We start from the raw sequence: 24267 nt of genomic DNA, 5'->3' as shown, positions 1-24267 counted from the left end.
ATCATTATTGCTCAATAGGGAAATCTAGCTCACCACCTTGGGTTATTGCTAATTGTAAAGGGCATAGATTGTAATTCACAGGGCAGTTACCTGCAAAACAAAGGCAGGCTTATTGGAATCACCCTCCAGCACCCTCCAGCACCTTCCAGCATGTTCATTATATATGTGGTCCATTCATACATAATTTGCTTTCCTTCTGTTTATTTCTTATTGTCAGCATTTTGCAAATGTTTCTAAATGTTTTTCATACCGCATGATTATGATTATTCTCAATATTGTCATTTTGTTACAGGTGATCAGTAATATCAATAAACCTAAAATAAACAGTAACATCAATGTAACATTAGTGAGTACCAGCTAATTTTCCTTTTCTCCTTGTCACATGTCACATGAAGTGCACACATATGAATTGACACGCACGCACGCACGCACGCACGCACGCACGCACGCACGCACGCACGCACGCACGCACGCACGCACGCACGCACGCACGCACGCACGCACGCGGACATCCACCAGCATACATCCTCATCCAATACAGTAACCCTTATAGATCTCTCAAATCTCTCAAGTATCACATCTCACTATCAATAAACCCCCAAGGCACTTAAAGTTCTTCTCTCCTTTTACTTACCCTGTGCAAAAAAAGCGCAAACCAAAATAAATCCGAGCCCATACACCAGCCAGGTCTGTAAAGTCATGGATGCAGCACTCAAGTGACAATGGTCAGTGCCAGGGGAGAGAGTCCCTCTGCTCTCATCCAATATTCCAGAGAGAGAGCGAGAGAGAGAGAAAGAAAGAAAAAAAGAAAGGGAGAGTGATTGAAAGTAGAGATCCAGACACTGTTTCTGCCTCAGCCTCAGGGAAGCGTGCATACAGACTGAGTGGGAACAGCCAGTTTGAGCCCAGTGAGCAAGGGAGCCAAACAAACCAGTCAGTCAGCCAGCGACGCAGCCAGTCACGCAAAGAGAAGAGGGGGAGGAAGATAATTGAGCGAGGCAACTAAATAAATGTAGTCTTCTTCAACTGTCTGCTCGCATCCAGAGCATGAGAACCTGGTGGCGCTTTTGTCTTGTTGTGGCTTTCACTATTGTACCTCCGGAAGAGGAAAAACTAAAGAGCCTTTCCTTCTTTTGCAAGCGGAGGTGAACAATAAACGATGTATAGGTGTTGACCTTTCAGTTTGGAGCAGACAACACAATCAGGATTAATTCCTGATTTATAATCCATTGCTTCTAATAATAGTGCTATCCGAATGTGTTAAGAGCCTAGGCGCTAAATGGAATGGTCGGGGACCAGGGTGTGTGTGTGCGAGAGAGATAACACACACACACACACACACACACACACACACACACACACACACACACACACACACACACACACACACACACACACACACACACACACACACACACACACACACACACACACACACACACACACACACACCGCATGCACTTACAGTACACACACTCCCAGGTTATCTCTGTGCGGTGTATCACCCTGCTTGTTCACTGTGGAGAAAATTCTATCTAATCAAGAATCAAAGAGTAAATCCTTTCTCAGAGACTGTAATGCTGAGTGATAAGGCAGGCTTCCAGTAAGCTTTTATTCCCTCTCCACCCAAGGCAACATATGGTTGGGCTTCATAGATGTCTCGGCCAATGACTGCTGTCATTCATATTTACAGTGATGGGGACAGATTTTTCCACATTCCATATATTTATATGATTGCAGTGGGGAACAAAAAGGACAATTTGATTTCAGTTGCTCAGTTACAAGACAGAGATTGTAGTCTATAGTCTATGTCAGTATGTTGCATGCGTGCATTTGCAAGTGTTTGTATATAACTGCACACGTATGTGTATGCGTTTGTGTGCATTTGCGTTTGACAAGTCCTTCTTACTGTATGTCACACACAATAGAAGCAGAGGGCATGCACGCACACATGCAACTCCAGTCTGCCTGATGTTCTGTCTTGCATACTGTAATTGTAAACCCTGGGTTGACCGGTTGAGCATTTATGAAAATAACAGGCCAATTTGCATTCAGCATAGAAAGGGATGTTGAATCTGTTATGCAACATTTTCAGGTTGAGTCAACACACATGTAGTTGAGTTATATATGAACATAACTGAGCCGTCATTGTCAAATTCCCACACGACGTTCCCCGTTTCCAGTCTTTATAGCTACTCTTCCATTTATATTCTGCTGAGCTGCTTGAGCCTTTGAGTGATAAAGCTATGAAAGAGAGAGAGAGAGAGAGGGAGAGAGGGAGAGGGAGAAAGGGAGAAGGAGAGAGAGAGGGGGTGGCTGGGAAGAGAGAGAGAAGTGGGGGGGGATGAGGGATTGGGGGGGGCGAGGTCCAGCAGTGCCATAGTGATGAAAGCAAGTCTTCCCCGAGCTGCTCCTTACTTATCTATCGTCACACAATGGCCCCTTCAAATTCCCTTTAAGTCCCCCGGGGTGCTGAGTACAGAAAAGTGACAGAAATAGAGAAAGCTATGAGGCTGTCTTTAAATTCTTGATGAAACAGCAATTATGAAACCAGAAGAGGAGTGAGGTGTTAATTTAACTCTGAGAATGGAACCAAATGAACCCTGGGTCTGGTTTGGGTCCATTTGTACACCTCACACTTAAAACCCGGCGTCCGAATTTTAGGCATGTCATTACAGGTGAATTTGTTTTCAAAGATTTCCCAAAAGTTTCTAAAATAGTGAAAATATCCGATTTACAAGCTCACAATGTGTCGCATCGTGTCGCGTTGTGAGCTTGTAGATCGGCTATTTTCGCCACACAACAACCGCCGTACAAAGAAGCATAAAACAGGGAGTAAGAGGTTAACACTGAGGATGTTACGGCGTAGCATCAACCAAAAAGACAAAACAGGAGAGATGAGGAGGACATAATGCATGAAAACGTAATTCTGCTCTGTGGGTTTAATTCTGTCATCCCACATATCCCCCATTTAAAAGAGAGCTAGCAGAGATGGAACTGAAAAAGGTCATTAAGTCTTGTGTATTAAGCACAGTCCAATGGGTTTTCAACAGTGTTAACGAGCATTAATCCAACAGTGTTTTACTCTGTACAATACTCTACAACATGGGCAATGCTGCTAAAAAAAAAAAAAAAAAAAAAAAAAATACAGTAGGCTATGTTAATTGCATGCAGAGCAGTGAGGTTGGGTTTTAGTCACTTTGATGTGCCGTCAAATTAGCTGGGAGGGTCACTTCACTGTCCCCCTAGGGACTGTTTTTGTGCTTTTGTCACATGTGCTGTGATTATCGCCTTAATGTCGGTGCTAGCTGTAAGATTAACTGCTCAAGGCTTGAAGGGAAACTGCCTTTCAGCACCCAGAATATCAAGTAATTGAAAGTTTGACCGGCTGTATGTGCCTCTGCAGTTTTGCAGTAAAAGGGACTGCAAAGCTAGATCCTCCTGGCAGCGAAGGGGACATCTCTGCCAAAGGCTTTGCTTCACTTGTGAAAATATAAGCACTTTTGAATTTGGCTTAGTGCAGTTTAAATCACAGTAAGGCTGGAGGATTGCAATTTATATGAATGTACAGTATAGGTGTGCATTTATGTATGTACAGTATGTATTAAATAATTATTTCCATGGCCAAAATATGAAAGAGTCATGCTTTGATCACAATGATCAGTAAAACACAATAATACAATTAAATCAACTACAGACACTGTCAGAAAACTCAAATGCAAAATAGATGCATCTTACAATTAAGGATTAATTGTGTATAACATGTTACAGTCAGGGTTTACATTTATAAGCCCTCATAAGCTATGGGGGAAGGGGCCAGGGAATGTACTCAGTAACATAATGTTTTCAAGCCTGTCTGTACTGTCCCTTATAGAGCGTCGCAGTTCCCGCCCACTTCCGGTTTTTTTTGGTGCCGGAAGAGAAAACTCAATGCATTTTTCCATTGACATTTCCAAAAATATTCATATCTATTAATTTAAGCCTCGAATCAAGCCATCATGAGAGGACATGAATCATGACCATAGAACGTTTTTTTCTGTGATTTTTTTTAATTTTATATTTAATTATATGATATACTATATTTAATAAATACCCTTTGTTTTGCCGTTTAAAAAAAAAAAAAATCACAGAAAAAAACGTTCTATGGTCATGATTCATGTCCTCTCATGATGGCTTGATTCGAGGCTTAAATTAATAGATATGAATATTTTTGGAAATGTCAATGGAAAAATGCATTGAGTTTTTTCTTCCGGCACCAAAAAAAACCGGAAGTGGGCGGGAACTGCGACGCTCTATAGCTTCTTATTGGCCCATGGGAGCCAGAGAGGCATGGACAAATCAGTGACTGGATATCTTGCACATGGCCACGCTGTGTCTATGCCCAGGAGCCTAGGGGTGAGACCCAGGGCCCTCTTGCCATCTGCCATCATCGGTGGCACTGCCATGTTCAGCCAATGGGCAAAAAACCAGGGCATGACCCTCCTCCCCACCACCCAACCCGTGCCAACCCGTGTTAAAGTAATTATCAAGTTACCAAACTTGGGGCTACATGCTTTAAAATTCAATTAAAATGCAACAAACACACAACTTTGACAAAATAAATGTATAAATAAATAAAGGTGCAGTTGTAATTATCTATCTCAATCAAGTTTCAAGTCTCTGGATGTTGATTTTCATATATCGTATTGAAATTAATGGAATTCAATAAAGTAGGTCGGGAGAAGCTTATTGTCGGTATCAGCCGATAACGCGGGAGTCTGTCCCCGTTACAATGCGTTATAGATCCCTGGGAGATGGATTGCTGAGGTGGAGCGCCGCACCTACCATCAGCTCCCAGTACTTACCGCACGACTTACTGCACCTAAGCCGTGCTACCCATACACTGAGTTGGTGGGTACCTGAGATCGAACCCATGACCTTATAGTCCAAAGACGAGAGCTCTACCGATTGAGCTACCTGCACAATGTGGGACTTCCATAGCTCCCACAAAAATCTAACTCATTTTGAAATTTAACCAGAGGATAAGCCCTTTGAGATGCAGCATCTCGTTTTTCAAGGGGCTCCTCCTCAAACCCCCTTGAAAGCTTTGCGGAACAGATATCTCCGCCAGGCTGGGTGGTCAAACCCAGGGCTGTATAAGTCATGGGTTGCCGTCCAGACCCGAGGAAGCTGTGGGGGGAAATTGATTTTCTATGAGAGACGGTTAAATGTTTTTTATTTGTGGTGGCCCCATATGGGCAGAAGTGAAAGCGCTTTTGGAGGTGTGCTCTATAGAGGCCCCTCAACATGCAATTCCAAGTTGGAGTTGATTAGATGTTACGTTCATAATATAAACCATTTTCATAAATAATAGGCCCCTCTAACTAATTTCGGAAGCAAATACAGCTAAAAGCTGCCACTCATTGTCAGATGACTCCCGAGGAGTGAAGTTTCATAACAATCCACCCTTTTGATTTGGAGATATAGAGCACCAAAATCTGTAGGATTCTTTCTCTGTGGAGCATGAGGGTGCACAGCAAACCAGCCAGTATGATTTTTGAGATGTCTTGTCTTGATGTATTAAGTGTTGGATGGACTGACAGATAGACAGACTGAAAGCCATCCTTAGAGCCCTGCCACTAATGGGGCTAAAAACCACCATCTGAAGCCTTGCCAGTGACCATGCCCGCCTGCAATATGGCTTTTGATACTAATTGGATGGTTGGACTATTTTTTAAAGCTTAGTTGAGCTTGAGGCCAGTCTTTTAAGTGTGGTTGATAAATAATTAAATTGACATAGTTACAGTGGAAGAATATTTAACTCCCACTTAAAGGCTGAGCATTATGAACCATCAGTTCAACAATCTCTTTATTAAAACATCCCCCATAATCTCTAAGGCTTAAAGTCAGCATCTGTGCCACACACTGTTGGATCTTCTTCTTTTCTTTTTATCCAATCATAGACATCTTGACATCCATTTCTCTACTGACTTTCATTCAGTGCCAGTTTACTTAGACCACACTGTCATTGGCATGCCATGGCGTGCGTATTTGGAAGTGGGAATTGTAAGATCGTTGGTTCGACCCTCGGCTCTCCTAGTTTAGGGTTGAAGTAGGCCTATCACTGAACAAGACACTTATCCCTAACTGCTCCCCGGGCGCTGTATTAGTAGCATCCACTGATCCAAATAGTTAGGATGAGTAAATGCAGAGGAGACAAATTCCAGGTATGTAAAAATGTAATTGGCAAATACCCGAACAACTAAAGAGGACTACTACTACTATTAATAATAATAATCAATTAGCAATAATAATAGATGTAATAATAATAGTATTATTATTATAACCACAGCCACAGCTTTCAAGTTGCTTATAAATGTTCTGTAGAAAGGCATTAAATGCCAATAGTCACTATTACTGATATTTTGAAACATCAGAATGATTTGTTGTACCCCTGGCTTTGGCTGTGGCTGCAGCTTAGCCTAGTTTGAATAGTCGAGGTAACTCTGATTGTTTGTCAAATATGAATCTCATAATCGGCCATGAGGGGAACCATTACTAATATAAGATACTGATGGAGCTACAAGGGATCAAGATTTAGTTGCCTGTAGGAAAATAAGGCCATGTTATATTCTCAGACATCCAGCCCACAATGAAACACACCAGCAGAAAGACAATTATCCAGCCACATGAATAATTAGAGTACAGTGCATCATAAGATAAATTCCCATAAAAATATGATGCAGAGAGGGAGATGGACCACCGATGTAACCCATTGGTTAACTTCCAAATTATTTAATCTCATGATGAATAGTGAAAATAGCCGATCTACAAGCTCAAAACACATTGCGATGCGACAGGTTTTGAGCTTGTAGATCAGCCATTTTTGCTTTCTTTGACATTCATTTTAATTGTTTTAATTTTCTGAACATTTCTGAAAATGTCAGAACATTTTCAACTATACCGACATGCCCAAATTAAAATAGGGGTGCCAGGTTGAAAGAGTTTAAGGCATCAGCAGGAGTCTGAAGGCTGACCTTATAGCTTGCTGGTGCCAGCACTAAATACAGTATATGCCATTATGCCAATGCCAAGATGATACCACGCCCCATAATCTTCATTTAAAGTCAAATCTGGAGTGTTAATTTAACTCTGAGAGTGCACAAGTAGCGTAGAGTGTAACGTCAGACTTTACAGTGTACAGTATTACCTAAATCACCTGAACGAAAGATGATCCCCTACAGCAGGTGGCTTTAGATCTGCACCTTTTGCGTGTGAATAAGCCCACATCACTCATCACTGCCCAACAGATTTGGCTCTGGGCCACAGTGGCCACTGTTTTGCAATGGAATATGAATGGCATAAGCTCTAGGGTGGTTGCCATGGTGTTGACTTATTTACCGCACATCAGCCCATGAGCCCACTGACTTCAAACAGCACACATTACATTTTTTGGCTGCTGTATTAGTGAGCCATGTTATCACCCAAAGGACACATTTCCACTGGATTGCTGAAAAAGGAACGCTGGCTTATAGGTCTAAATAGAAAGTGTTGGACGAGTACTTTCTAATGGAATTAGACATAATTTTGTCAACACCAAACCCATACCTTTTTTGGTTAGAGTTCTCTATCTACATACCACAGTATAAAATGACATGAGAAATCATGATCGAATCATGTCATGGCAATTTTTTTTATATCTGCCTACTGCAAGAAGTAAAGCATGTTTGAGACTACTTCACACCGTTAAAGCTAATAAGCAAGGGGCTTTTGGTGTCTCACAAAAGCAGATATTCTTGATTACCTTTGCCCACTGTCAACTTTGAGACTAGACCAAACAAAGCTTTATCTCACAAGCTACATAAATTAAACACTCATTATAGAGTGTGACAAAGTGACAAAATAAAGAATGAAGTAAGGGATATACAGTCCATATTTTATGGTTATTATTTTCTCTATTTAGTCTGATTAGTTGATCTCTTCAACTAAGGGTCCGGTTTTGCATATTGCCAAATATGTCAGATTAAAATATAACATATTCTGTATGGATTTTGAAAGGGAAACATTGTCAGCATTTTTTTGAGAGAGAGAGAATGAGAGGTGATGACTTCCCATTAGTTTGGGCATGACAACCATTATATAATCCTATATGGTTGTCATAAGCAATTTTTTAAATCCTAAAGATGTTACATTACATTTTACCTCCTCGAACATAGAAATCCTGCCTCTGTTTTAAAATCTCTTGTATATACAGTATGTTTGCATTTATTATGTGGATCTGTTCCAGTAGCATAAGCATGACAGTGAGTGTGCATGGATGGACAGGCTTTGACAGCTAAAATGTCCCATGTAGTCACAATATGTTATGCAATAAAACAAATGTCCTGCTTTTCTGGGTTGATCTGTGATTTAAATATGTTATTTAAATATATATTATACAGTCATCTCAGCACAGAGAAATACACACACTGAATGATTTGTACCTGATGGAGAACATTGACTTTCTTTCTTGACTTAAAACCATTTGTTCTCCAGCTGGTTCGTTGTTGTCTCCGCCAGGCCGAAAGACATGGCGAGAGAGTATGTTTTACCCCCTGTCCGTCCGTTGTCCGTCCGTCCGTCCTGTCTGTGTGTTACCAGCTAATCTCCGGCACCGTTGGCCCGGTCGCTCCGAAACTGTGCACACTGCACACACACTCCCTGGATGCCAATTCAGAACCTCTGCCCCACATGGGCCTGTTATAGCTCCACCAGGAGGCCGATTTGTGCAAAACCCATTTCTTTATATTACTCCTACAGATTTTATCCAAACGTCATGCAAATCGGTACACAGTATCTCTACAGTCATGTGATCAACACGGTTCTGTCCGATTTCCCATATTCCATCCTCATTGCCTAAGGTTGGCTTCCAAAGTTTGCAGGATTGGTCCGTTTTGAACAAAAAGCCTCAAACTATGCACGCAACTTGCGATTTACGTGAAATTTCACGCGCACATTCCCACTATGCCGAGGAAGAAATGCCACCCTTTTCACATTGGCCTGTTATAGCGCCACCAGCAGGTCTAATTTAGCAAAACACATTTTTGGAACAAAATGCCTCAAATCACGAATGCAGTGTCTGATTGCGGTGAAAGACATTGGCCTATAGCGCCACCAGGAGGCCAGAATAACGTACCTGACCTGGCTGAGACCTGTTCTCCAAGGAGCACTTTTTCTAGTTCCTTTCTGCTTCTTTCCAGGATGTTCTGGTTTGCACATAGACTATAGGCAGAATTTCAGAAAATGTGCTTATTTAAACTAAGTGCTGAAGGCAAATCGTGTTAAGTTATGTCATACATGTCTTCTAGGGGTATTAAGGTGTGCTGAATCCAAATATTCTGTATGTCCAGCTCCAAAATGAGTGCTAATGCCTCAAAATGGACAATTCAAGGCATATTTCACCACTATTCTTGATTGATTGATTGATTGATTGATTGATGTACTTTATTTAGTAAGACATGAGAACAACAGTACATCTAAGTACCACTATACTGAAATAATGTTTCATATAAGAAAATATATATTTTTTACTAAACAAGGTAGAAACTAACTGAATTTTAATCCAATGCCATTGCCAGACCGTATGTGCCAGACCAGAGAGAAGCAGTCCACTCAGTGGAGTAGGCGGGGACTATGGTCTGGAGCTAGCTCTGGATAGCGTTTTAGAAGGATGTGACTTTCCAGCTGTTGCCCGAACACACGCGGTAGTAAAAACCCGTGGTGGTCCGTGGTTTGTAGTAAAAATACAAAAATATACTTTGCAACTCACCAAAATAAAGACGCTTTTTTTGTGGGAACACTCTGAGCCCCCCACCTCATACACTTTTTGTCCAGAAAAGAAAATATTTCACCCGGAAGGAAAACATGTTGTCGATAGAAATATTCGATTGACCAGATCTGTAGGGAGCGCAGTGGAGTAACTAAAACATTTTTAATATGGACTGAGGTTTATAGTATTATTTGTCAGAATATCACACTATTTCTGAGAAAAGCTGGTCATTGAGATGGCAAAACAGTCTGCTCAATTCTTTATATGCTCAATCACATTAAGTACAATAATTTTGATGTCGCCTATTAGTGCATACTTTATGACTGATGGTAGTAAAACATAATATTAACAGAATATGGGTTATTATTGTGCTTTTGTTGTTATTATGGGTTGTAGAGCACTCCTCCTCAACAGTAGATGGCAGTAGTGCACTTCGACTTTGGATAACCAAAGAAGGAGAGTGGTGTTGCCATGTCCGCTTATTATAAGCGACTTTGGGCTTGTTTTTCTGTAAAGTTGCTTGTAAATATTGGTAGTTGCGCGGGTTGCGTTTTTGGGGGCTCGGGCTTGTTACTCAAACATTTTCATATTAAGGACCCCCAAACATTTTCATATCAAGGACCCCCAAATTAATATGCATTTGTCTGCAGACCCCCCCATCTAAAAATAATTTATGCCAGGGACCCCCATACACAACACAAGATTTGTGTTGTTAAAAAATGAATAATTATATCAACATTTTTTCCAAGATTTTCTTGAAAATAGCAGATCTACGACGCGTTGTGAGCTTGCAGGTTGGCTGTTTTCAGTAGGTTTAAAGTGCTCATGTTTAAAGTGCCCACTGCCATAGTCGCTTCTTTTGGGCTTGTTTTCATAGACCTGGTTGCTCATTTCTCTTTCACAACCTGGCAACACTGAAGAGGAGGAGGACACGTGTTTGAGGAAAACAAAATGTCTGCGCACTGTGGTGTTGTCGTGCGTTGAAACTATTTCGCTAAAACTCGGCTGTTTATTCTTATATTTGTAACGTCGAACGTGTAACGTATCTTTTTTTTTTAAGATAGCAAACCGTTGCCAGTGGAAGTATGGCCATGAGAAAGAAGAAACTGACAAAGAAAAGGAGACATGGCCGTAGAGACAACGAGGTGGATTCAGATGGAGATTTTGAGCTCGCTGCCGAAATCAAGGACGATGATAATGTAAGTATATTACCTTTATAACTAGTTATTTACTTAACAAACAGAACCTCGGATTGATGTGGTGACTTTGGGCTCAAGCACTAATCGGGGTTTGGCAGTGGAGTAAAGTAACTAAGTACATTTACTCAAGTACTGTACTTAAGTACAATTGAGGTATTTGTAGAGTATTTCCAATTTTCAGTACTTTTACTTCTACTCCACTCCACTACATCTCAGAGGCAACTATTATACTTTTACTCCACTACAATTATGTGAAAACTTTAGTTACTAGTTGATTATTATTACAAAACATAATACCACGTCAGCCACTACAGTATCCAGTTGCACTTAAACGTTATACCTGGTAATAACAGCTGACCGACATGTTGCTGTTAACTTATCCTGTTGAGTGTTGAACGAGGCATGAACTGTGTGTGTGTGTGTGTGTGTGTGTGTGTGTGTGTGTGTGTTTTCTTTACCTTTCCATGTTGTACAAACTGGTCTAGACAAGTGGTTCTCAACCTGTGGGTCGACAGTGAAGGGACAATTTAAGGACTTTTAAGACCTACATTTTTTTTTATTACCAAAAGACCATTACTACTGCAACAAATGTAATCAACAAACTACTATAAAAACTGGTCAAACATTGGCCAAATTGTCAAATAATATAAGAAAGAGCCAAAAAGTATGAAAATAGCAGATCTACGCGAGGCGCTGTGAACTTGTAGATCTGCTATTTTCACACTATTTATCTGTGGAACCAAGTCAAACTAAATGTAATGCCTCAACTCCTACATTTCCAAGTGCTTATCAGGGTGGGTGGGTGGGGGTCCCCAGCAGTTAAAATCTGAATATTTTGCGGGGGTCACAGCCTGAAAGGGTGTGAGAACCACTGGTCTAGACTATAAAACACCTTAAGAAACTGCTGCCACTTTTCCCCCACCTGCATAATGCTAATGCTTCAAAATGTGTTCTATTTAACCTGTTTCTGTCTCTTTCCCTTTCCCCTTGTCTCTGACCCGCTGCTTTACACCTGTGATGTGACAAGTAAAACTGAATTTACTGAATTAACCGATTCTAATACAATTTCGTTTTTCAGCTTGGAAAGAAGTTGCCTCGATTCCCTACCGCCGACTGTCTGTCAGATGTGGAACCTGACACCAGAGAGCTGGTCAGGGCCCAGAACAAGAAGAAAAAGAAGTCGGGAGGATTTCAGTCCATGGGTAATATAGCCTGAGCAGAACATAAATGCAGTAGCATTATAGCTTCAGATCAGTGTCTACATCAAGAACCCCCAAAATAATATACAACTGTCAATACTGTATGCGGGGGAGATAACAGTGTAGACTAGTGTGAAACTTGCATCAGAATAGTCAGTCTGACACATTCTCTCACCTGGCCAACTTCTAGCCAGTGGAATAATAGTGAAATTAAACTGTTACTCATTTTCAAACCCCCTCAAGGCCCCCTGGGGGTTCCCAAACCCCACTTTGACACCATTGCTTTAGATAACTAACCACCTTTTTCGTTCCAATGACCCCCCCCCAGTTTGATATGCATTAGGCCACAGACCCCCATAAAAAATACAGTATATCTCTGGGACCCCGATCTATACAGGAAAATCCTCAGTGTTTATTTAACTCTGGAACCATCTGGACCTGGAAGGGTCCATTTGGTTCCATTTGCCCAATCTCAGAGTTACAGACGCATAAGGGTCCATTTGGAGCCCTGGTGGTCCCTGGACCCTAAATAATACTACAGAAAGAGACATGGCAGGGCACAGAATGAAAAGTTGTTGTTGTTTATGGTGACAACTCCTGTAGTTAGTTTAATTTGCTATCAATACGTAACCTTATACTGTGTACATCAGTTACATCTCTTTACTAGCTTAATAATTGTGGAGCATATAGACAGTATTGAATAAACTTGTATCATTTCAGGTCTCAGTTACCCCGTTTTTAAAGGAGTCATGAGGAAGGGTTACAAAGTGCCGACCCCAATCCAGCGGAAGGTTAGTCAACGACTTGTCCGCTTATGACCATTTAAAAAGATGATTTCCCCGCATTGCGCACTTTAGTGACTACAAATGCAACAGTATTTTATTCCACATTATTCTCTTCGCCCTCTATAGACCATCCCAGTGATTTTGGATGGTAAGGATTTAGTAGCCATGGCCCGGACTGGTAGTGGAAAGACGGCTGCCTTCCTGATACCCATGTTTGAGAAGCTGAAAGCCCCCCAAGCTCAAACAGGAGCCCGGGCCCTTATCCTGTCCCCCACCAGAGAGCTGGCCCTGCAGACCATGAAGTTCACCAAAGAGGTCAGTAACAATCTTAGGTTCTTTTATCTTTATTGTAGCTTAGTGTTCTCTCTTAAAGAGCACTTGTGACATTTTAAATACATGTGTTTTTGCTGCCTCCATATTAATTGGTTAACCTAACAGTAATGTTTGTTATTTTGGCTTTGCAGTTGGGAAAATTCACAGGCCTCAAGATTGCGTTGATCCTTGGTGGAGATAGGTGCGTCGTCTCTGAGAGTCTGGCTTTGTTGAAGTTTGAAATTCATTCCACTGTCCCATCATAAAGGGTCTAAATGTATTTTCTCTTTTTCAGCATGGATGATCAGTTTGCTGCTCTTCATGAAAACCCGGACATGTAAGTAGCGCTGAAGCAGGGATATTTTTGATACAATGTCAGTCAATATAGCCTCCTCGGCCCTATGTTTATGTAATATTGTTCATCTTTCTGCAGAATCATCGGTACCCCTGGTCGGCTCATGCATGTTATCAGGGATATGAACTTGAAGCTACATGGTGTGGAGTATGTGGTGTTTGATGAAGCTGACAGGTAAGAAATACCTGATTGCCACATGTGCTATTACTGAATTATATGCCGATGTAATTATACCTCTATTTATCCATTTATATAGCTCTTTCTAAGTACTCAAAGCAACATAACATGGGGAAGAAATGGAGATAAATTATATTTTTGTCTAAAAGTAAAACCGAGAGGGGTGGGGACTGGGGAGTAAGCTGGGGAATTCTTTTTTTTTCAAGAGGCTGGTTTTGAGGGCGGTTTTGAAGGATGGGAGGGTGGTGGCCTCTTTGCTGTGGTTAGGGATGTGCTTTTCACAGGGAGGGGGGCAGCAACTGAAACGGCTCCATCATGTAATTGAATATGTATGTTACCTTTTCCTATTAGACTGTTTGAGATGGGTTTTGCTGAACAGCTAACGGAGATCATCCGTAGACTTCCAGACACCAGACAAACCCTGTTGTTCTCTGCCACTTTGCCCAAACTAATCGTGGAGTTTGCTAGAGCAGGTAAGACGTTTGTCGTCATCGTTGTCAGGGCTTTCATAATGTTCTGGTATTTGGTTCATACAACATAATATTGACCTTCATGGCAACTCTTGAGTGTCTTATGGCATAGGCATTTTTTTAAAATGGTAGCACAAGCCTTGTGTGCTAAAATGAAACATGTTGCGTTGGAAGACAAGGGGATAATCAAATTGTTTTTGTTCCCAGGGCTGACAGAACCAGTGCTGGTTCGTTTGGATGTGGACACTAAACTAAATGAGCAGCTCAAGGTAAAGGGACTAGCAAACTAAACGCATCATAATGTCACTTAGAGGAGAGCTTTACTTATTATAGAAACAAACATGGGGTCACAACCCTTTTTAGGCCGCAAATAAATATCGGCTTATTTTAGCAATTTTTTTTAAATAGGCCTTAAGTAGTTCTTCCATAATGCATTTTTGTAAGTTTGGGTCCCAGGGAGACACCATATTTCTCTTTTGGGTCTCGATCCCAAAAAAAGAACATCCAAACTCACCGCTCCATCATATCTTCATTTCTCTTCTCCCCACAGCTGTCATTCTTCAATCTGCGTATAGATGACAAGCCAGCGCTACTCCTTCATCTTTTGAGAAATGTGGTGAAACCCCAGGAGCAGACGGTGGTGTTTGTTGCCACCAAACACCATGTAGAGTACGTCAAAGAGGTGAGACACTGGTTCTTCTTGGTGTCATATGACAGAAGGATCTAAGATTAAAACAACAGATTGATAGTGTGATTAACTAACCCGAAGAAATGCTGCATTGTCGAGAACTGCAATATTGATACTTGACGTGTCCGATCAACTCTGCCCTCCTTTGGGTCCTTTGCAATACACCTGCCAAGTGTGAAGTCGATCGAGATATGCTAAGGACAGACATTTACAGCGATTCCTTGAATTTATAGATTGATGTGCATTTTTTACTTTGCCTTTGAACTACTTTTTGTGTCCATGTGCAGCTGCTGAAGTCAGAAGGTGTGGAGTGTGCCTATATCTACAGTGCCCTGGACCAGACTGCCAGAAAGATCAACATAGGAAAATTTGTCCACCGGAAGGCTATGGTTCTTATTGTGACGGATGTTGCAGCTCGTGGTATAGATATCCCCCTGCTGGACAATGTCATCAATTACAACTTCCCCTCCAAGCCCAAACTCTTCCTGCACAGAGTCGGTGAGTGACCCAAACACAATGCAGACATTAAGCATTTATATAAATAAAAAAAAGATATGCAAGGGGAAACATAACAGCCTAATGGGGTATTTGAGAGATGTTGCGTGTTTGAAATATTTTCTAACACTTACAGTGTCTAAAGCTATTTGATCTTAACTTGGTATTTACTTTATCTAAGAGAACATTCAGTGAAAAAGGTTTGATGACCAAGGTATGAAGGTTTCATTGAGACGGCAACCAATATATACACATGTCCATGTTATTTTTTTCCTTTTCCTTCTAAAGCATGTCGTCAAAATACGGGCCAATTCTAAGCTCCTATGATTTAGAGCTCTGCAGCACAGATCTGTTGAAACACCCACAGTGCAGCTTTAAATTGTGATTTATATGGTCATCTTTTGTCTATCCTTTACAGGTCGTGTGGCACGTGCTGGACGCAGTGGCATAGCCTACAGTCTGGTATGTCCAGATGAAATTCCATTTGTCTATGACCTTCACCTCTTCCTTGGCAGACCCATCCAAATGGCCACACCAGAACACACAAATGGTAAGCCTACATAAGGCCTGCCGATGGAGAACTTATAGATGATTTTTTTAAAAGAAACTAAAAAAGTAGGGCTGGGCGATATGGACAAAATCAACGATTGCAAAAAATAGCAGATCTACAAGGTCTTTTTTCAAAAATGGATGTACAAGGACACAAGATGTCGAATCACGATGCGCTGTGAGATATTTTTGAATATAAAATAAAATAGAGTATAAAAATAGAGCACAAGTAATTAAAACCTTAACCAGGAAAAGTCAACATATGTCATATCACAATATTAAAAAAATCAAAATACCTGATATCTAGTCTCGCATCACACTATCGATATTATGATAATATTCCCAGCCCTACTAAAAGGTTTGTTATATCCCTCTACCACTCCCACTCCATCCAACACAAACCCCTGTCCCTTTGTCCAGCTGCAGATGGTGTGATTGGGCGAGTCCCCCAAAGTATCCTTGACGATGAAGGGTCTCATCTGATCATAGCCCACGAGAACTCCATGGACCTGCAGATGACCCTGCAGGTCTCAAACAATGCCTACAAGCAGTATCTCAAGTCCCGACCAAGTCCATCGGCTGAGTCCTTCAAACGGGTCAAGAACATAGACCTGTCCACTATGGCTGTTCACCCGCTTTTAGGTAAGGATAGGATGATCATTATTTTTTTTGTTGGGAGGTCATGATGAAAATTTAAAATGGCTGATGTGGTAATAATGTTACTCGGATTACCGTTTCTCTGTTATGTCTCTGCATTTGTCTTGAGCATTTGTTTTGGATTCTTTAAAACTACTTTATTGCTTCATTTCAGGGTTAGGGGTGGAAAAAGTGGAACTTGAGCGCCTCCACATGGTGGATTCCATCAAAAGCTACAAGGCCAAATCGGTGAGTTTTGTTACCAGTTTTGAGTTCCACCCTGTGGAATGGGTTGTGGGCTGACTTTAGGGCTGCAATTATCAATCATTTTCTTAGCAATTATCTTATCAATTACTTTTCGATTAATCAAATGATCGAGAAGTGTGTTTTTAAAATATGAATAAAACGTTTCATACATATCAATGAATCGATTGGCCACTTAAGCTTTATATTATACTTAAATCAGATTAACTGTTGCACCCCTACTGTGGAATGGGTTGTGGGCTGACTCTAACCAGAAGGTGTGTTTGCTTGTGTCCTGTAGACCATCTTTGAAATAAACTCGAGCAGTAAGACCGTGGCCAGTGGGGTCATGCGAGCCAAGCGGTCAAAAGACAAGCGGCTGGTGGACAAGTTTAGCAGGAAGAGAGAGTACCTGGCTGCAGAAAGCAGGCTCCACCAGGTCCCTATCCCAAGCACCTCGACTTCCATTGTCTATGGTGAGGGGAACAGCGAGGAGGAAGAGGAGTCTCTACAGGTGAGAACCTGTCAGTAAAAACTGGCAGAATCCTTTAGTTTGATCTCATTTATATGTGTTGTTATTAAAGCTATAATGAGCTGGAAAAAGCCTCTGATGTTGTCATTGTATAATCAATTTAATATAATACTTTGCTTCATTAGCTATTTAAAATTCCAGTTAACCAAGCTTTCCTGTGGTTGTAATTGCTTTTTGGCTGCAGGGAGTCTTCTCCGAGGTGGTTGGTGGAAAAAGGAGAAAACCACAGGAGGATGTTGATGCAGAAAGGCCAGGAAGCAAGAAGAGCAGACAGAAGGGCAAAGATGAAGAGTACTATGTCCCTTACCAGCCCAAGGACCAGCACTCAGAGAGAGGGTAAAGAAGTTATCCTTATCCTTGAGTTTATTACTTTGCCTATGGTTCTTTGTTCTTTACCAGGTAGTTCTTTTTGATCATCGTGATGAGAATGATTCATTGGAACAAATGATAATTAAGCCTTAATGTAATCTCTGATATAAACGGTGTAACCTTTGTCTGATGTATTTTGTTTCTTGTTTTGTTTATTAGCTTACGTTTGGGAGGAGAAGGTACTGCGTTTGAACAGCAGGCCTCCTCAGCTGTTCTGGACATGATGGGAGATGAGGGTGCCCGACTAGACCAGCACAAACATATGATGAAATGGTAGAGTCAGACATGTGTACACTCCCACTCAATCATAAGCTTTAGGCTTACTGAAGTTCCCATTTTGATATATATTAAATGTCCTTTTTTCTCTCACTGCAGGGATCGTAAGAAGAAGCGCTTTATCACAGATACAGGAAAAGAAAACCTGAGGAATAAAACAAAAACGGAGAGTGGACAGGTGGTTTCTAAAAGCAAAAAGAACTTGTATCCTTTGTAACATTAAACAACGACAAACAAAAAGTCAGTTATGACTTTTTGCACTTGGCTTTAGCATTCAGTAGTAATAATCAATACCGTTTTGATTTTATCGCTTCTGTATTGATATATTGTTGCACAGACACTGCTATTACATTATGCGTGGAATGAGTTATGACCTTAATGCTGTGTCAGTTATGAGGAGTGGAAGAAGAAGTACAAGGTGGATGATGGAGACTCTGATACAGAGACGAGGGGGAACCAGGCTGGGAGAGGTAGGAGAGCATCTTCAGTCTTAACAATGTCAATAGGTTTAGGAAGATTACTTTCATATGAATGGTGATCCTGCTAAAACTCTTATCAGCGGAGTTGGAAATGATGGTATCTGATTATTTTAAGTTACCTGAACATTACAATACTGAAGATCCCTATAATATGAAGTGAAATGTTTAATATAACATGCATTTCACATGACAAATCACAGTAATTGTAATAATTTAGTCATACTATCATTATATACCCAACGATTCTGCCTCATCTTGTGTTTGCTGCATGCAACAATATGATAAAATGGCTTCTTCATCGACTACCTTCTCACCTGTCTTAATGAATTTTCCGCCAGGACGCGGTCGAGGCCGCCGAGGTCCGCAAGCCCCGGGCCCTCCAGGAGCACAGAGCGATGGCAATAAGAGAGTGAGAACCGAGTTAAGGAGCAAGGCACAGATCATGAAGCAGCGCAAGAAAACACAGAAGCATCAGTTCTTGCAAAGCGGAGGTCTCAAGGACCTCCGTGGCAAAGGTAAACAAAGGCTGCAAGAAGTGAAGAGGTCAGGCTTTGGACGCGGAGCCCACAAGAAGGGTAAAATGAAGAAGAAATTTTAGGGGGGCAGCAAGAGAAAGATGAGGTGGAGAAATCAGTCATCTATGCCGGCATGATGGAAGACTTGCTGGGAGGTTGAGAGATTAATAGTTTCTTCTTTCTACTACAAATTTTGAAATTCACAATTAATATTCCCTGTTGTGCGTTTTCATGTCCTTGTGGACAGAATGTGGTTTAAAGTTCTTCAAGCGCTCAGAGGACATACACAAGTCAAGTTTTTGACTTGAGCAACACAATGAATAACAAACTAAAAGGTTACATATTATTTCAACCCCCAATAATATTTACTGGGCTTAAACAGCTGAAGATTTACCTGTATAAATAAGAGCATGGAAATGGAACGTTTTATTATGAGCAATAAAGTGATTCAAGTATTTGTGTCCAGAATAATTGTCAATTCCATGGTAAAATAGTAAAACACAAGTTTACAATGTAGTGGGTTTGTCAGCCTTCCTTTGTTCCTTTGTCCTTTGTTCATCCATTCCTTTTTGATCATGTTGCTTACTATTATCAAATAAATCTGGACAAGCGTGGACAGTTATTGTTGGGAAGGACCCCTTGAACCACTGTGTGGTTAGTCTGGTTACTGGTTAGGTGGGTTGTGTTCGCCCTTGTGCATTTATTAGACACAGATGACAATGGTGGAGAGCGAGGTCCATTTATTTTCCTTATGAACAGGTGATAGTACACAGCAGGGTTGTGTGTGGTTTCTGTAATAAGCAGAATATAACAGGGAATGAATGCCCTTGTAAATTGTACATCATAATGGTCACATGTACTGTAAACAGGTCTAAATTAACAGATACAAACCAAATGAATAATGGCCTCTCTAAAAAGGTGCTCTTAACTTCACAGTTCAGCTTAGCTGCTCAAATGACATTCATACAGTTTATATGGAACCTGTATCTGCCCAACTGGGGTTAGAAACACTAGTGCAACTTAGAATAGAAGTACATTTAGTGGTTATCCAAACTTATGGTCACACTGGTCACATTCTAAGAAGTAATTGCATTACTCTTACTTATCAGCATAGGAGATGTGCAAGTGCATACAGTATCAGTACGACAATATCAACGAGCCAACGATAGCATTCCTCTGACCGTCGGTCACTATAAACAAGTGTCGAGGTAGTTAGCTGCTAGTTAGCCTTAGCAGCAGGTACATAGCTTGGCTACAAGACCCCGTAACGGGACAACAGGTTATATACATCAACTTCAGGAAGACTTACGTTATCATACACGCACACAGGCACTCTGGTGTGTAGCAAACTTATGTAAACAACTCTTAAGACTTAATGTCTAAATAAGTGGGTTAGCTTTACGAGCGTCTCTGGCTTCGCGCTTCTCTTTCATTGTTCTTTCCTCTCGCGAGATGAGGGACACTGGACAGTCTTATTAACGGGGCTCGCTGTAGTCTCGCGAGGGGCGGAGCAGTCTCTCGGGCGGGGGGAGGGGGGGGGCAGCAGGAGGGGAGAGAGAGAGGGAGAGAGGCGCAGTCTTTCTAACAGCCGCCCCCAAATTGCTTAGTGCAATTTGCTCCAATGAAAGGCTGCGACACTGGAGTCTTGGGTGGCAGGGGGGGTGACCAGCTGGACCACTAGTCTTGTGCAGGAATGGCCCTTGATGTCGATCTCTGCTGACGTCACAAGTCCTTCGATGCTCTGGTTGGCCTTGACGATACTCCGTCTCCCGGTGGGTCACAGGGCGTGTGGCAGCTGTAACTCCACAAGCATGATGGCGTCTGGCGAAGTGTGGACGGCTGGTCAGATAATAGGGGACGGCCTCCTGACCTTTCACGGTCCATATGTTCCTCCGGCTCTTGGCGAGTACCCCTTTGGGTCTGGGAAGATACACCCGGCTGTTGTAGTTAGCCGCCCCGTGTCCCTCCTGGACCGTAGCCTCGGCGAGCTCTCTCCGAGTGGGGTGAGGGCTTATGTCAGGTGCAGGTTGAGTGGTTGCTGCTAACGGGACATAACGGGAGTTGGGCTTTCTGACCTTTGACTGGTCTTCTTCAGGCACAGTTTTTGACTTCACTGGCCACTGCGGGGGGCTGTGGGAGATAAACGTTGGTCTCTTGACACCCGGATAAGGTTCAGGGAGTTTTGGGGGGATCTTGATCTCCTCACGGCCAGCCGTGGCACACTCTGGGTCTCTGGTGCATTGTATCTTGGTGGCCTCCTGCCAGTGTTTCTCCACACTTCTCATGAGCTTGGTGTTCTGGGGTTCTGTTATTGTCAACATACATTGTTGTGGCTGGAGGTTGATTTCCAGGGCTCTGGCTGGGCCTTGCAGAGTCCAGCCCAGTCTTGTGCAGATGGCTGCTGGCCCACCTGGGGGCCCCAGTCTCACTGGCTCAGTGGGTGTAATTAAGTGGGGGTGGTCTGCCCCGATCAGGATGAGGGGTTGGACTCTTTCAAACTGTTGTAGCGGCAGTCTGGCCAGGTGTCTGTACTTGGTTTTGAGGCTAGATACAGGATACGATTGCTTAGCTAGCCCCAAGTGACTTGAGGTAAAGGCTCCTTCGATGCGGTAACGTCTCTTTGGCTGAGATGATGGGGACACGGAGAATGACACTGATGCTCCCTTCAGTGTCTGCACATCCTGCCTGATCGTTCTCAGGGCCAGGTCTTCAGGTGTTCCGTTGAGGCCGAGCCTTTCCACTGCAGCAGGAAGAAGCATTGTGCGTTCTGACCCATCGTCGAGAAGAGCATAGGTGTCAAGGGAGCGGTCTCCATGACGCAGTATAACTCTAACTACTTTGAGTAGGACTCTTTTCCGGTCAACTGGTTTGTCAAGGTAGAGCACCTCGGCAGTGGTGTTTACCAGGCAGCTCTCATCTTTGGGTGTCTCTCTCCGAGTCTCGCTGTTCACCTCATGCAGGACTTGAAGGTGTTTGCCTTTGCACAGGCTACATGGCTTCCTGAGATCGCACTGGGCAGCTAGGTGTGATCTGCCACAGCGCCAGCACTTCTTCTTGGTTCGAATCCATTCTGTGATCTGTTCTCTTGTGAGTCTCTTAAAGTCAGTACACTGGCTGAGGAAGTGCTCGTTATTCTCACAGAATGGACAGTAGGCGTTAGCTTTCCCTGTCTCTTCAGGTGGGGGTGCATCTTCCTCACACTCTGCTCCGTCTTCGGCACCATGCAGAACTGTGGCGTATCTGCCCATTTTCTGAGGTAACCGCTGTTTCGGCTCTATACTAGGAAGCTGCACGTCGAAGTCGTGGCACCAGGACTCATACTTCAACCACTCTGAGAACTCCAACAGGGTGTAGGTGGCTCCTGGACCGCGGAGCATTGTGCGGCGGAAGTCGGACCTCATCTCTGGTGGCAGCTTGTTAAGGAGTCGTGCAACATGTGAGCCGCATTTCAGTTCTGTGTCTCCCACTGGGCCTAGGGTCTTTAGCATGCCTACCAGCGACTGCACTTGAAGTGCAAACTTCTCAAAGGCCGCCCCGTCGCCTCGCTGGATGTCGGCTGCCTCCAGGACGCTGGCTATTTTCCGTAGTGCTAATTGATGGGGCTGTCCAAACTTGTCGTTCAGCGCCACCATGGTGTCGGAGTATGGCGTGTGGGAGTTCAGGTAGGCGTCTGCCACCAGGCGGGCCTCTTCGAGCTTGAGGTGGTCAACTAGGACTTGATACTTGAACAGCTGAGTGGCGTTGGATGGCAGGAGGTTTTCGAGTGATAGTTTGAGGCGGGCAAACTCACTCGGGTCTCTATTTATGAAGTCGGGGATGGTCGGTCGTGGCCCCCTGTATTGCTGCTCCACTGTATTGTCTGGTGGGGAGTACACAGGCTGGTGTTCTTGCCATGCCGGATACTGGCGACTCGGGGGCAGGGTTGGTTGGCGGTCTGGGTAGGGGTACACGGACTGGTGTTCTGGCCTTGTTGGGTAGTGGTAGCTTGGGGGGAGAGCTGGTTGGCGAGCTGGATGGGTGTCTGGTGAGGTGTACATGGGCTGGTATTCTGGCCTCGCTGGGTACTGGTGACTCATGGGCGGGGCTGGTTGGCGAGCTCGATGGGGGTCTGGTGGGGGGTACGCCAAATGATGTCCTCGGCCCACTGGATACTGGCGGCTCGGGGGGAGAGCTGGTTGGTGAGGGTCAGGTGCATAGTACGCAGGCTGATGGTTTGGCCTCAGTGCGTGCTGGTGGCCCGGTTCTGAGCACGTGGGCTGGTGTACTGGCTTCGCTGGGTGCCGGTGGCCTGTTGAGAGGGCTGGTTGGCGGACCGGCTGGAGTCTGCTGGGCTGCTGCAGCCGGTAGGGTGTTCGGGCACATGCCTGATCTGACTGGCTAGTAAGTAGGGGGTGCCTGGGCCGCTGAGGGGGTGTAATACTGGATGGTTTAGCTACGTTGGGGCTCACAGACAGTACTTCCCACATCTGGTGGAGTTCACACATCACTGATTCAATGTAGTCCCTCATACCGTCTTCCTCTGTCACCTCCTCTTCTCTCTCTGGTGGCCACGTCGGGGGGCAGTACTCCTCTAGCTCCTCCTCTTCGTCATCATCTTCACAATTATCATATAGCGGAGATAGCTCATGACTCTCCGGTGGATTCCCCCTTTCCCAGCTGTCTTTCTGGGTCCATGTGGATGGATCTGGGCGGCTGAGGGGAGTCGTCTCGGCTACTCCCTCGTCGTTCCGGTGGTCTTCATCAGCTTGGTGACGGTTAGATGATGGAGTGGGGGCTGTATACTGCGGTTGTTTTCTGTAGCTCAGCTGATACTCTTCTAGGTGGCTTGGCAGTCTTGTCAGACGTCTGGGGCGTACATCTTCGCCCTGGGCCTTGCTGGTTCTCTCCATTGTCTCAAGGGTAAACACCTCTCCGGTTTCGAAGGACCACAATGTTGGGAAGGACCCCTTGAACCACTGTGTGGTTAGTCTGGTTACTGGTTAGGTGGGTTGTGTTCGCCCTTGTGCATTTATTAGACACAGATGACAATGGTGGAGAGCGAGGTCCATTTATTTTCCTTATGAACAGGTGATAGTACACAGCAGGGTTGTGTGTGGTTTCTGTAATAAGCAGAATATAACAGGGAATGAATGCCCTTGTAAATTGTACATCATAATGGTCACATGTACTGTAAACAGGTCTAAATTAACAGATACAAACCA

General features: G+C 43.3%; 1 protein-coding gene across 1 annotated transcript; it reads left to right on the top strand.

Moving 5' to 3' along the window:
• Positions 1-10717: 10717 nt before the first annotated feature.
• On the top strand, positions 10718-19582 carry ddx54 (DEAD (Asp-Glu-Ala-Asp) box polypeptide 54). The gene is made up of 20 exons (XM_080419117.1): positions 10718-10986; positions 12065-12188; positions 12906-12976; positions 13097-13285; positions 13435-13484; positions 13578-13619; positions 13716-13811; positions 14166-14287; positions 14492-14553; positions 14835-14966; positions 15260-15470; positions 15886-16017; positions 16437-16658; positions 16828-16901; positions 17197-17409; positions 17612-17763; positions 17956-18069; positions 18172-18276; positions 18463-18542; positions 18890-19582. Exons 1-20 carry the CDS (start codon positions 10873-10875, stop codon positions 19147-19149), a joined length of 2565 nt encoding a protein of 854 aa, XP_080275243.1. The 5' UTR covers positions 10718-10872; the 3' UTR covers positions 19150-19582.
• The last annotated feature ends 4685 nt before the right edge of the window (positions 19583-24267 follow it).

Source organism: Gymnoscopelus braueri (genome assembly GCF_963280865.1).
Source record: "Gymnoscopelus braueri genome assembly, chromosome: 22".
Taxonomy (NCBI): domain Eukaryota; kingdom Metazoa; phylum Chordata; class Actinopteri; order Myctophiformes; family Myctophidae; genus Gymnoscopelus; species Gymnoscopelus braueri.
This window is presented reverse-complemented; position numbering and strand designations above follow the sequence as displayed.